Here is a 15,311-nt window from a genome sequence, read left to right as displayed (position 1 = left end):
GGAGATACGTTATTTACCGTAGACACGCACACAAGCGTTTGACCATCGTGCGACAGTTGGCCCTCGAAACATCGACGAGACGCATCGAGGACACGCATTAACGCGACTCTGTCTCTCTCTTTCTCTTTCTCTCTCGACGCCATAATGCGCATCGCGCATGGGTTTTTCGCCCCGACACAATGCATACGGGGGTTTCGACAATATGTTCGGGGCCGCCGAAACGAGGCAACGGATGGATGGATGGCCGGAACAATCGCGGGGAGCGGAGCGTCTCTCCCGGGGGTAGGGATATTTCACGGAGGGTTTGTTTAGGTTCCCGGGCGCGAAAGGCACTCAACCCGCTAATCTATTTAGCCGTAGTGTTTGATATGGAATTAATGAGGCCCGCCGGCATTATGCCGCTCGGGGCCCGTAGATTTTCGATTTAGCTGTGGAAATAAAGAGGTGGAGAGGGCCTGATGGTTGCGATCGCGTTCACCTTTTCAGAGCGCATAACGGGGATAGTCTTTGGCTTTCTTACGACATGCCAGCTGCGTCGTAAAACTTTGTCGATATTTTGATGCATCGAAACGTCAAATGTGTCTAGCGAGATGCATCTAATTTCGCAGAAATTTAGTCTCGGAAAAATGTTACGTTTCTAGAGAATCCAAAAGAGCGAAATATTTAAATATTTAAATTTAAGTAATATTTATGAAAATCAAATAAATAAATGAATTAGATGTAGAATAAAAAAATTTCCTAATTTTAATTCATAAATTTATTATTTTATTCTAATTTTAATTAGAAATTAATTTAAAAGGAAAAGAGAATATTTAGAAAGATTGGTTTTACATATAAAATTTTCAATCTATTTAATTAAAATAAAATTTCAATGTAATAAGATGTGATTAATTTTAGAGCTTGTGAAAGTTTTTAAGAGTTCAGTTCAATTCTAATAAATATACTTGGAAGGAAACAAAATCTAAATTGCGTATCGATCAAGTATTCTCCGTCTGTTACAGTGTCCTGTGACAGTGAGCTCGTCGTTGGCGTCGTCCTCGGCCTCGCCGCCGACGGTCGCTATCTTGAACGCGGGCGGGACGTCCCTGGTGAGCAGCGTAGCCGCCGGTACGACGACGAATCATCCCCTGGACGTAGCCGGTCTGTCGCAAGCGAGGATGGCGGTGACGAGCGCGATCGTGAGACCATCCGGGAGTCCCACCGCCTCGGTCAGTCCTTCCCAAGGTCACCCGCCGCCGTCGGCCGGCGCTCCCGCCAGATGCTGCGACACCGGACGGCCCATCTTTACGGATCCGCTGACGGGCCAGACCGTCTGCTCGTGTCAGTACGAGCTGCTGGGTGGCTATCAGCGTCTAGGTGGTCTGCCCACGGCCGCGCTCTCCATGTACAGCGCGCCGTATGCGGCCGCGGCCGCGGCCGCAGCCTCCGAGGGTATGGCCGCGTACTTTCCCAGCCTGGGCGCCGAACAAGCGCCCTTTTACACGCCTACGGTGAGTCGATTCGCTTTATCGAATATTTTGCGATTGAAAAAAAGGTCGAATTCAGCGAAATCGTTCTACGAGAGATCCGGTTATTTTATTATAATACTTTATATGATCGTAAGCGCGGAGGATTTTTTTCTAACATCACTTTTCCGCTTAGATAGTCTGGAAATTGTCTAAATAAAGATTAAGTATGTTAAGGTGAAAAAAATAAAACGCTTGTTAAGAATTTTGTTTAGATCAAGATATATGTATGGCGAAGTTCTTTTTTAAAGAACAATTTTTAGGATATAAAACAGTATGTTCATGCTTTTATTTATGAATCCTTATTTCCTGAAAATAAGAATTTTTCATAAAGGTATCGTTTTATAAATTATTTACTATTCTTGCCACATAGGTATACTTGCCATTCCAGTAACTAAATAAGTGGATGATGTATGTAAAAAAATCAGATATTTAAAAATTTTTTTCCGCTTAGATAATCTGGAAATCGTTTAAATAAAGATAAAATATGTTAAAGTGAAAAAAATGAAACGCTTGTTAAGAATTTTATTTAGATCAAGATATATGTATGATGAAGTTCTTTTTTAAAGAACAATTTTTAGGATATAAAACAGTATGTTCATGCTTTCATTTATGAATCCTTATTTCCTGAAAATAAGAATTTTTCATAAAGGTATCGTTTTATAAATTATTTACTATTCTTGTTACATATACTTGCCATTCCAGCAACTAAGCAAGCTAATGATGTATGTAAAAAAAATCAGATATTTTAAAATTTAAATTTCTTTATAAATATATGATACTTAAAATTCTGTAAAAATGTATTTGCATAAATTAAACTCATTAAACATTATCTTAAATTACTTGAAGAAACGATACATGTTTATTAAAGATAAAGATGAAAATAGTTTAATAATCTAGGTAAAAAGAAAATAAAGCTATTTTATATGCAAATAATTATATTTAGATACTTTTATCCAGATAAGAGAAAATATTGTTCATGTTATACAGTTTTATATGTCCATGAGTATATTTGTTATAACTCAATTGCGATAAGTGATAAAGCGTTCGATTCGACTATAGCGATATTTTATTGTATCGAGATGTAACTTGGTCCCTAGAATTCCTTCGCGGTATAAAGAGCGTTATATGTCGACAGGCCTAAGAGAGATAATATCGCTGCACGACTAAAATAATTCGTGAAACTAAGAGTATCGCGATTCCATCGATGATAATGCACCCGGAAACTTTGAATTCTAACTCTACACTTGTGCGGTGCATTAAATGAAACAACTAAAAACGAGATTAGCACAAATATTTCTCATAATGTAACGTATTTATGCTGTAGCTCGTCTTGTTCATTTTCCATATCATATGTTTAAATTATTTGCGAGCAGAAATTCCAGTACAACGATGCTAGCAAATAATCGAGATAATTGTGTAATCGAGAAAACTTTCCATTATCCAACTTATTTCCTCGTAGATAGCGATGCAGTAAATTAATTTCACTTGCTCGCATTCACTTGTGTAATGAAGAGCAAACTGTCGGTTAAAATGCTCGACGGCGTATTTAGAAGCTTTAAAGTGATGATAGATAAATATAATAATGCGTTGCGTATCGAATATTTATTCGTATAAGAAGAGAGTAATTTTTTTTTACTTAAACACTCTCAACATTCATAGTCGAGATAATTTCAAATAAATTTCATGAGAAACAGTGTTTGTTGGCTCCTCTATATGTATTATTATATTAATATTTCTACGCTACATTCCTTGTGTAAACGTTCTTGTACACGTTGTGCGCATAAGAGTTCCCTCAGACCCGGATAAGAGGAGATGCAACATGAGGTTTTCGGATACCACTTGGGGATGCTACTCGCGTTCGACGTAAAGTGCAAGAGGTTAATGTCTGAAGCAAGTCTGAGCGAATCCGTTGGAACGTCGGGATGCGAGGCTTCTATCTTCGCTTCCGCGTTCCTACACGCTACCGTCGAAACGGTTCGATGCGGCTCTCCAATATCGATAAACGCTCGCCGAGTCGGCAATAGTAGCGGCATTATATTCGCCCGTAAAATTTTTATCGCGCGGATTAAATCCCGCGATGCGGACTTCTATATTTCTGTATCGCCGAGCGCGCGGATTAAATCGCGAATCTTTATATTCACGATTCTCGAGCTCTCGCGCCGAGCGCTCGTGTTTATTTAGGAGATGAAACCGATTCGGATTTCTTTTTTCGCAAAGCGACTTGCCGATCGACTTTCGCCTCGTCGCTCGCTTCTCGTTGATTCGCGATGTCGATGCGGAATCCAGAACAAGTGTCACACGTGGAAGAAAATAGCGGCGAATTTATAGATTCGTCCTGCCCTAAGACTGTCGTGTGCTGCGGTCATCGAGTGCTGTTATTGTCGCTCTTTATGATCTAGCTTAAGGGGCGAGTGTATGGCGTATTGTCTGCTCGTAACGAGGCAGCAGATTGTATAGCTCGCGAGTTTCGTACAGGTAGCGTTTATGATAATCCTCTGCATAAAGCTATCGCTTTTTAGCGAAATGATTGCTTCCGCTCGTAGTAATTATTTCGATCGTGAGATTCTGAAGATTGTGAATTCGCGTTAAACTCCTGTTGTGGCCGATTTTTCGAAGATCATCAAACGTTACTGCGCATAAAGATCTCTCATTTATTCATTTATCTTCTCGCCGTCTCATATCAATGAAGATTAGTGTAAATATAATTAAAATATTATTGTTTGTATGATAAGTGTCCGTTAATTACATAAAAGAGAAAGAGAGAAAAACAGTGAGCCCTTTATGAATCTATTACCGCTGGATGAATTATGGCAGAAATTTAATAGCGGCCATCTCTTGTATAATCGAGGTCGCGAGGTTACAGAAGCAAACAACAGAGAGCCACATCGATCCTAATTATTACTATCAGCGCTCGGCTATTCTTTCATCACGCGGTCGATCCAATCGGGAGATCGAACCAAGCTGCGCGACGATATGGACTAATTGCGACGTTCCTAAAAATGGATCTCTCTCGGGCAATTAACCGCGTTCCGCGCGATTTCATTTTAAAAATCGCGATAATTATAATGATCGGTGAACGCGCACACGTGGAAACTCTCCCCGATGCGGGAATAAATCCGCGTGACGTCCAAATCCGCGATCGCGCCGCGAAAATTATCGATATCATTTACGTGTATCCATGTTGCGTACAAAAAAAATATCTTACTCTGAGAAAATTAAACGGCACTAAAAAAATTGCACTTCTTCATCAAGTGTCTGGTACGCGATGATTATTGTTCATTTAATAAATTAGCGCGCAAATCACGTTATAAGAGATAGCGATCTATCTTATTTTTTGCGATCGAGCTAGACATGTCCGACCGATTCCTTCGACATTTTGATATGTATATTGTAATTATGAAAACGAGCATGTGTGTATGTATGTGTGCGCGCTATTTGCATTACCATCGATGCCGCTAATTGATCGCTAATTACAGTTTTTTATTCCACTTTTTTCCATGATATTGAACGATCGCAAAATTGAATATTCAGATGTTTATTCGTTCGTTTACGTTGTTGCAGCCTGCTGGTCTGGATCTCAAAGAAAATCTCGGCGCTGGAGCTGCGGCGGCATGGCCTTATCCTTCGGTGTATCATCCTTACGACGCTGCTTTCGCGAGTTATCCCTTCAACGGGTAAGTCTCGAGTAATCATACTTTTCGAATTAATGTATTTGTCATCGTCCAATTACGAGTGTTGAAGGTTTAGCGCGTGATAAGGGGCGGCCATTTAATTAAGCGATGAATTGCATCTCGATGCAAACAAGCCAAGAATTTTTTACTTTCAATGAAAACTGTTTTTTACTGTATAACTGCCGAAAGAGACTGACGCTATCTGTAAGCCATCGACTTATAGATAACACCCGCAATATCGAGTCTGTCAGGAGAGCCTATTCGCATGAAGGGTGAAAGTAGCTCGAGCGAAATAGCATTGCCTTGCGAGGGTGGCTTTTAATAAGTTGATAAAAATTCTACGAAAGATCCTCGCGGAAGATACGAAGAAGGTGGCGTGCTCATAATTTTATTTATCTCCTCGGCGTTGAAACCTTATGCAGAGTAGACGCGACGCGATTACTGTTTTAACGTCGACGAAACAGTGTTTTACAAATGGAATACTCGCGGAGTGTTTCTCGCGATAGCTTACGAGATCGTTCGGACGAGAACAAATCTTAATTAACCCCGTAATCTCCGTAACGCTGCGTGTATGTATATTTTCAACGTCGACGCGTTTTAATGCGTTTTTCAATCGCGAGCGAGAGACGTGATCAGGTTTATACGCGCCCTCTCTTCCTTCTTCTCCTTTACGATATAAACTCTCTGTGCATGGAGAGATAAGGCGGCGAGAGAAACACATAAACATTCCAATAAATTAGCGCTCAACTGACCCGGGACTGTCGCCACGGCACTTTTTCCTCGCGTGCGCTCGGAATCGGTCGCGGTATGTGTCACAGTGACGCGACCGGTGAAAGGTCTCGTTTGATAAATACGATCGGACACTGCGACGAAGATTAAAATTCGGAGAATCCGAGTGAAATCAATTACGAACAGAACCGATATATCGATCAATTAATCCGCCTTTTCGATTTTCGTCCGCTTACGCCAATTATACACGGCCGATTTTTGATAAAAAATTTTTCACGTGTCTCTCATCTTCATAAACCACGACTCCCGATGGGCTGTTGAGCGTATCTCGATGATTATAAATTATTAAATAAATATCTCATTAATTAAATAAATTAATTAAATGTCTTAAATAAATAAATATCTCATAAATTAAATAAATTAATGAAACGTCTTTTGTTGTTAAAGTATTTATAAATAAATTACTAATTACTAGTAAATAATATATTAACTAGCTTTTGAACGTGCTCTTGAGATATTTCTACATTACTCATAGTGCAGTTGCCATGATAAATGCAATCGACTGATAAAACTCCATATCGAGGAAAAGGACGGTTTCGTCGATAGACTCTGAGAAAATTTGACGTAGCTCTTGTAATGTTTATGTCTCACATTAATATCTAACGACGAAACGCAACGCGTGTCATAACAAGCTTGATAAAGATTCAATTCGCAGCGCTCTTTACGTCAATGCCGTCGATCGAGGCTCTTGATAGATTTTTGTCAACATGTGTGATTGCGTTTGGTTGCCCCGGAAAAATAAATATATATAACAAGCGTACACATATGTATTGATGAGGGACCGTGATCCTCTAAAGGCGAGACGACGAGCCGGGTTGACAACAGCGGTCTATGCATGGAATCTATATACCATCGTGCATGACGCACTTCCGGCGATGACTACTTTGTATGCAAGGAAGCGATCGGGTAATACAGCTTGCTTAGCATCCATTCGCTCTAGTCGCGGCTGGGAGATCGAGGTCCTCTCTTTGCGGGGACCTACCGCGCCGGGTTCGCGGACCCACGTCGCACCGGAAACGCATACACGCGTGAGTTCTACGCGCTATTAACCGTAAAGTAATCGCGCACCTGCGCTAGCCAGATCGAGAGCGATTGGAAGGAAAATTTCATACCTGTGCTTCTTATCGAGAGAAATGTTCCGATGAATTTTGCAGGTGTAATTATCCTTTTTATGTTCGAATAAATTAATTTTTCATGGAATCACGCGCTTATTTTGGCTACTGCCAAAAGTTCTTTTCGGAATGTTTTGTGCAGAAACATGCGTCATTCTCGAATTCCTGTAGCATTCGAAGTAAATGAATACGCATGATAAAGGTTTTTTCTCGATTCGCGAATATATAAGCGCGTTTATCGACTTGTAAGCGTGTAAAAGTGAAAAGTTTTACTTTTATCAATGTGCGATATCTATGCAAAAAAGATAGATTAATGCTAAAAAAATAGTATGTCATCATTCGAGAGTCATCATTTGTCGTCGATGTATCTTCTCGTTAAATGAGTGAAATGTTCTTCAAATTCCTATTCTCGCGAAAAAGTGAAAATTAATTTTTAATTTTAATCAGTATTTTTTATTTTTATATTTTACAATCTTTCCGTGCATTTTACGTTTCACCATCTTGTACTAGTTAGTACACCGGGGTTTTCTTTCCTCATAACTTCTTGTCACGCACAACTCTCTCTCTCTCTCTCTCTCTCTCTCTCTCTCTCTGTTTCTCCGCATTTTATACCAAGCTTAAAAGCGAGCAAGGAATTATTACGCATGTTCGTCGAATATACAGCGTGTATTTTTAACATGTGTAATTAATTTTCTCCTTTTTAATTCGCTATTATTAATTATAACGATATCTGCAACTTTCATTTTCATTTTATTACAAAAAAAAAAAAGATTGCAACAGCCGTCGATTACTCAACTCTCGTAAAATGAATCTTAATACTAAAGTCGCAAAACAATTGTAATTAATCTCGCGAATGAATATCGCGCGAGGGAATACGTATTCGCGACGGAGAATCTCGGCAACACACCGGGCCCGAAACTGTCGCTCGAATTGGAACCCGGAGGTGTAAAGGATCCCGGCATTATGCACGAGCGTGCGCGACGACCACTTAACATGAGCATACAAAAAGCCAATAATGCAGCGTTGGCATGCACGGCCGCGAGGTCTCGGGAGCGTGCGGGTTAACGGTCCCGTCTTTCCGGCGGATTGGCCCCACTTCCGGAGACATATAGGGTAAACAATAAGAAGGCGACGATATCGCGCGGGGCCTCTTCTTCTCCTGTTGTACAGGGGGCTTTCTATGTCCGGCATCGTCGAACCGATCGTACGTATTACGTATTAAGTACGGTGTTCGTGCAACGACACGCCGTGATGTGTCGGCACGCGCTTCGAATCTCTCGATGGATCTCCGTACGACACGTGCATCCTAATGTAACGAATTCAATCGGATAATACGAATCAGTCAGGTATCGATGGTACTCTTTGAGGAGCCGCGAAATCGACTGTAATACGCGTTTCTAAAGATAAAGAGTCGCTTTTCCTTATTGTGGTCACAGAAAGAGAGAGAAGTAAGATTGATAATCTTACAAAGAAAAATTGAGGATGGAATAATCCTTGAGACAAAGGCAAGTTTGGCGATTATTTGGAGATTAGAGCCTGAAACGCGGGTATCTCTCCCGATAGGACTCGAAATATTCGCGGCTAATGAGACGAGGCGGGGCCGGTGCCCCGCGCCCTTCGGCGCCCTGCCCGTGAGATACGTCTCGCGTGGATGATGTACGGCCGTTTAATGACCCGGTTTCGGTCCCAGGGGGGATGGTTTTTGCTCGGCCGGTAGGGTTGAGGGGACGTATCGGGCGGAAAAGTCAGTGTGACGCTCGTTTTTCGTCGAAGGGAACGCGCGCGCGCGCTCCTTGCAGACAACATGCAGATGACAGCGATTCGTCGAACCGCCTGACAGGCGGCCCGCGGAATGCACGTTCTTTTCCCATTAGGCTTAATGGACGTAGATTAGTCCTGCCCGAGTTATATGCGCGAGCCAGGATTTAATGACTCGGCCGCGCCCCTCTTCCCGTCGATATCCTGGACCCTCGCTCGTCTACGGTCGAACACGTGGTTGTGAATAACGCGTTGTTGCACTCTATTGCAAGCAGAGAACGAAAGGTTACCAGTTTTTGTTCAACTGTCAATTTTAGACAAAAATGTCGAGGGGTCTATTTAACGCGAGATTGTTGATACGACGGGATATTTCGACCAGATCGAGTGAATAATTCATAAGAATCTGTGTCTCGGTTAACAGATTCGGGGGAATATCGAGTGGAAAAAAATGTCGGCGTGTAAATGAAAAAGTTTAATGTGTGCGATAAATTATTCCACATATCATTCTCTGCGAAAAACATTTCTTACATGTCGAGCCTTAAATTGACGCGCGGGATACTAGTATTCGAACGGTTTTCGAATTCTCTCATTGAAATAAATTTATGTGAATGATGTCATTCCAACAATCCTTTTATCGATTAAATCAAGTAGTACTTTTCCGCCATCACGGGAAAATTTCCCGCAACAGTTTATTAAAGTTTCGTGGGATATACCGCCGTATTACACAAGAGTATACATGTAATTAAATCTTTCGAGCAACATAAGAAAAATAATAAATTATGTAAAAAAATTATTCGTCATTTCACACACATTTATCAAAATAACAATTTAATAAATTATACAAACAATAAATTTACTTATTAAATCATTATAGCAACATTTTGTCAATTTTATGTTTTACATTATTTTTGATTAATTAAAAATTAAATAAACAACGATTTAACGTTGCGAAATGTGAATAAATTTCTTAACCATTAATATTTAAGAAATAATAATATTAAAGTGTACATGTTTGCATTTAAAATTTTATTTCGGGTACAATAATATCTCTGCATGCGATGTACCAAAATCTGGCAATCCAAGGGTTAAACTCACGGTCCATCGAGACACATTTCTCTTTATTAAGCTTTCTATAAAAAACTCGCGTTCTCTCCTTCTGTTAACACGCAGTGCAAGGCGCATAATTTAACAAGCAGAAAAATAAATGCACAGATTAATTAATAACGATCGCCGATCCATTTCTCTCAGTCGCGTATCTCTGTGCATAGGAAGCGTGGTTCAATAAATTTCGGTGGGTTCAACGATAACGGTCGGGAGAAGAGCGAAGAGAGTAATAATATAATCACGACTAAGCGATAATTCAGCGTGACTTTAATCGCAGACGACCGAGTCGGAGTACGTTTCACGGACGGATTTAAGCGATCGTATGACATAGTAGTGCACCGTGTATCATTTTGTATAAACTCGTGATATTCGCCGGGAGGAGAGAGAGACAAATAGATGGGCAAAGAGAGAGAGAGAGAGAGAGGGAGAAAGAGAGAGAAATTGTATAAACTGTACGTGACGAGCCGCGTCGCGACACGTGTACATACACACACGTACACGACGCGCGGGCGGAGAGAGAGAGGAGTCTCTCCTCCGGTGAGACGCACGCTCGCCGCACACATATCCGGCGAAGTTTACGATCGATCTGTCACGCCGCGACCAACTGGTAATAAAGTTGGATGCGGAACAACCGAGTGTCACAGCGCGGTGACAAAACTCCCTCCTCCCGAGCGGGGAGCGCGAAGCGAGGAGACGCGCTTCTAAGCGCTTCTAAGAGCTTAACGTGATGACATTGGGTACACATACACTTGGACTTGCCCGTCGTGTAAACTACGGGAGTGAGAACCGTGTGTTCTTCCGTCTCTCTTGCCGCGGTAACTCGACGCTAATAAGCGGCTCTCTCGTTCCATGCTCGTTCTCGCTCTCGTTTCTTCGCTTTCGTATCTCTCGCTGTTCTCTAATCAACGCAAATATTTATACGCGCTCCAATGTATAAAGCGCGTTGCCGAGTCGTTGAATTGGCCCACCCTCGCGAACAAATTCTCTCCTCTCGCGAGTCCCGTCTTTTTCTCTACCCCGTGTGGTTGATTTACGAGCATCCGCTGAAACTACACGCCGTTGAAGCCGTGGAACTTACGAAAAGTTTTTCATCGTTGTTCGAAAAACTTTTACCTCGAAATTTCGCGTATATTAGTTTCCAACAGTAAGCCCGGCTTCTCGATGCAATCTAGATCACGCTAGGACTCGGTTTAATAAAGAATAAAGAATAATGAATCGCGTCAAGTCTTGTAAACGAAAGCTTCTTACACTTTTCTAAATAAGACAAACTTACCCATCGATGTAATGTCTTGACATCGGCTATTTTTCTACCTGACCGAACCTCGGTCTCGTGTTTTCAACCTGTCTCACGAGAAGACTCGCAAGGTCATTGTTACGGAAAACGGATGGATCAAAGGGAACCGCAAACTAGTCTAGCCGCGGCTTCGCGGCTGATTAAACTCAAGCGCGGCCACGAACGAGAAACAGAGATGGTGGTGGAGGTAGTGGTGCGACGATGGTGCGCAGGCTGTGCGGCCAGACTGCGGGACAAACTGGATAGAAAGATGCGCGCAACCCTCTCTCGTGCGTGTGCATGAGAGCCGCGGAAAGATGGCGTCTACCGCACCGAAATGGCCGCGGTAACGCGTCTGATAAAACATAAGGCACGACGACCATACCTGCTGAAAAGGAGCGTCGAATAAGTTGTACAAAGAGAAAGAGAAAAAGAGAGAGAACAGGATGGAGAGTTAGTAGATATCATCCCTAGTTACGACTGGTGACGAGGGGCGGAGTCGTGTCGACCGCACACCTGCCTCGAGGTGGACTGCCCTTGGTCACCTCTGGTTTCCACCCTCTTTGTAGGCTACATCTTGATGGACGCGTTTACGGTAACCGGTCGACGGGAAAAGGACGAAAGAAATGGCCGGCTTTTAATGGTCGACTCGAGAGCCCGTTGCGAAAGCGCAATTTGGACCTCAAACTTCGTCCTGAAAATACCTGGAAACCGGTTGTTTTATCTACGAGAAATATATATTCGCGATAGCGAGGGGTTCATCCTGTGTCGAGGTTGTCAGCCGCGATGCATGGTCGTTCGGTTTGATGGATAAGTCGCGCGGAAAAATCGAAAATAGTAGTAGCCTTCGCGTTGTAACACGATCGGTCCAGGATATGCAAATTGTCTTACACGAATTTGTAATCGGAACATAAATGATTATATGACATTTCTTATATCTGGAGAATGTCGCGAACGATAATCGATACGTATGTTAATTTGAGCGCATTCATAAGAGAAGAAAAGAGAGAAAGAGAGAAAGAAAGAAAGACGAAAATTATAATCATTTAGCAGAAGAGTTTATGTTGACAGAGTTAATGCAGTTTACGCCAGTAAAAATGTGTTGTGCGCGTATCGGCGATAATACCATTACGACTTTCATTAATCAGATTGCCTCACGGCATTAATTCACACAGCACCTCGTACACACGTTGCGTTAGCATGCTTGAAACATTGTAGGACGGACATTTAATGATAATATATACGCGTCGTTACGCGTTTGTATTCAAATTTGCTTTACATTCGCCTGATCAATACGTTCTTATATTTCTTAAAGCAATGGTGAGCGTGTTGAATAACTTTGAAGGATGATAATCTGCTAATTGATAATCCTGCCGATTCACGCACTTATTAATAAGTATTATGTATCTTTAACATTTTCGTTTTCTGGATGTTAATTAATGAGTATCGTTACGATATATGAAGGCACGATTATTCTCGGTTTCTCTTCTTTAATTGACTTCTTGTAAAAAATATAAAAATATTACGCGAACTATAGAACGAGTAAAAAAAAGTTGCATAATTTATCAGAAATATCTTCTAGATGTGTTACGTGTTAAAATGATTGGAAGTGACAATGTCAAAGGTACGTGCCGTTAAAGATTTGTCTTCGTGTAATAATAACACAGACTTTTATAAGATGCTTGTGACAAAACTTCGATACGCGGTCTACAAATACGAGTAGATGGGAGCGAAATGATCCTGTCATTAAAAGTTGTGAAATATCAAATCCAGTATTTTCCGCAAAAAAAGAGCAAACAATGTTACAAGTTGGAAATGGCGTAGGGTAGAATACGAGGCGCGACCCGATTAGCAATCACCATGGTAACAAGTACTTGATGCTATCAATTGGAGAGGATGGGAGGTAGGCGGAGAGGATCCGTTATGTCACGAATATGTATCAACGTACACCTACATGCATTTGCATATATATTCATATCTCCAACAAATGCACACAAAGCATTCACATATATTCATATATATATATATATATATCTGTTGTATTTAAAGCGGTTGATGGCGATAGTGATGGTCGGCAGCGATGATACCGAAGGTAGCGGCTGATAGATTGAGAGAATCGCAGCGAGCGCGGGATGAGGATGGAGAAAGAGAGAGACGGGAAGAGTGGAATCGCGTGAGCTTAGAAAAGAGATGGAAAATACAGAATGCTCGGAACGTGGATGGAGGAAACAGAGAGATAGAGAGACGGCGAAGGTGGCAGGGAGGTGCAGAATCGGGAGAAAGCAGCAGCGGCGGAGCGGTAGCAGTTGCCGCTCTCGGGGCGGCTGGCTGTTATCATGAGAAACAAGCTTCCACTCTGATTTTTTAATCCGATCCGCGCCCCCTGCTACCGGCTGAATTTTAAAATAACTGCAGAACGCCATTTGCTCCTCGCAAACAGACTAGGGGGGGGGGGGTTAAGCCGTCCCCGCTGCCGCCGACCTCCTCCGGTGCTCTTGGTTCTTTTCTATCTTCTTCCTTCTCACTTTTCCTGTCCCCGCTTTCCATCGATGTCGGTCCATCTCGCGCAACCCTCCCTTCGTTTCCCTTCGCCTCGTTCTGCTCTCATTTGAACCTGTCTTCACCGTCACCGTTTCCTCTCTCTCTCTCTCTCTTTCCCTCTCTCGGCGTCTGCGACCCGGCGTCGCGGCGGATAGGACGAGGAAAACGCACGAGAGCAGAGGAGAGATTAGGTCGGAGGACGAAGAGGAGACAAAGAGATGTGTATCAACGTTCGCGCGTGGCGTGGAAGCGCCTGATGCCAAATTGAAATGTTTAGCGCTTCGTTTCAGCTGTTTCAAATCCCGCGTGCGAGGCGCCCGGAATCGGAGCGAGACAAATAGAAGCGGGAAAAGCGAGACGAATGATAGCGAGAAGAAGGAGAGGGGGAGAGAGAGAGAGAGAAAGAGAGATAAGAGAATGATAGCAAACGGGGACGGTTGCCGGCGGCAGAGGGTGAGAACGAAGATAGAGGAGCGAGAAATGCCGCGTGTAGGCCTGCCTGGGGGAGAAGGGTAGATAAGTGACAGTTTTATTAATTTCCCATCTCTCCCGCCGCCACACTTCGCCATCTCTGTCTAACCTACCTATCTACCTACCTACCTACCCGACGCCACGCAACACCAGGGACGTCAGTCGCGCGTCCATACACGTCCTTCCCTTCGTCCTCATCCTCCTCGTCGTCGGATACGGCTCGGGGTGCGAGGGCGAAAATAAAGCTCAATAATGGCGACGCGCCGTGACGGGGCCCAGAAGGCGAAGATGCCGGTTGGAGATTCGAATCAACGATATCTCGTCCTTCAGTGCACACGTCATCTGCTATTTTTATAAAGGAAATTTTTCTCATCGAAATTTCTGTGGTGTTTTTACAAGTATTTTGCGCCGTAGATATTTCAAAAGCGATCGATTAATTTATTACCGCTTGCATACATTTTTACATATATTAATATGCTATAATTATAATTCTTAATGAGAAGCGTTAATATCAATTCTATCGACCTCATTTACGTTTGCAATAGAATTCAGTGACGTCTGCAATCATGCATCATGTTGATGTTGCATGCCATTAAGAAAACTGTTTCGATTAAATCGACGATTTCGTCGATAAATCTCTCTGGGTATCCGAAGCTTCGGATCGAGTCGCGACATCTCGCCCGGATTGTACACGCGAAGAGAAGGACCGAGAGACGAATAAAAAAAGGAAACAAAAGTCTACGAAGAGAAGAAGGTCAGGGAGAATGGAAAGAAGAGAAGAGAGGTATCCTAGCCGGTCGCCTCGGTGGTGGAAAATTTAATTTCGATCCCGTCGATTCAGCAGTTATACCGAAGTTTAATCTTTGATAAGGGTTAGTCTTTTAGTAATGGGATCCCAGAGGGTCGGTCGCTCCGGTCCGACGGAGCGAGGCGGAAGGCAAAGAGGAGGCCGCCTGTCTCCTCTTCTTCTTTCCTTTCTCCTCCTTCCTCGCCTACTCGCCTTCCGCTCCATTCCTCTGGCCAAGAGATGGAGGGAAGGAGCTTAAACCGTTAGATAGAGATCTGCTCTCGGGGTAAAAGTAGT

General features: G+C 42.7%; 1 protein-coding gene and 1 long non-coding RNA gene across 3 annotated transcripts in view; one reads left to right on the top strand and one right to left on the bottom strand.

The window, feature by feature from the left end:
- The window catches only part of LOC145963033 (uncharacterized), a 269,815-nt gene that overhangs the window by 68,024 nt on the left and 186,480 nt on the right, over positions 1–15,311 (bottom strand). The window lies entirely within an intron of this gene.
- Positions 1–15,311, top strand: part of Mirr (iroquois-class homeodomain protein mirror) — a 33,593-nt gene that overhangs the window by 14,888 nt on the left and 3,394 nt on the right. For both annotated transcript variants that reach the window (XM_083084610.1, XM_083084609.1), the window contains 2 exons: positions 1,002–1,490; positions 5,070–5,182. In XM_083084610.1, coding sequence (XP_082940736.1) covers positions 1,002–1,490; positions 5,070–5,182 — 602 coding nt within the window. The remainder of the gene's footprint in view (positions 1–1,001; positions 1,491–5,069; positions 5,183–15,311) is intronic.

This window comes from Camponotus vicinus, unplaced genomic scaffold (genome assembly GCF_025532165.1).
Source record: "Camponotus vicinus isolate PSW18456_S1 unplaced genomic scaffold, iyCamVici1.0 SCAF_12, whole genome shotgun sequence".
Lineage (NCBI taxonomy): Eukaryota > Metazoa > Arthropoda > Insecta > Hymenoptera > Formicidae > Camponotus > Camponotus vicinus.
Note: the sequence above shows the minus strand (reverse complement) of the source record. Positions and strands in the feature narration are given on the sequence as shown.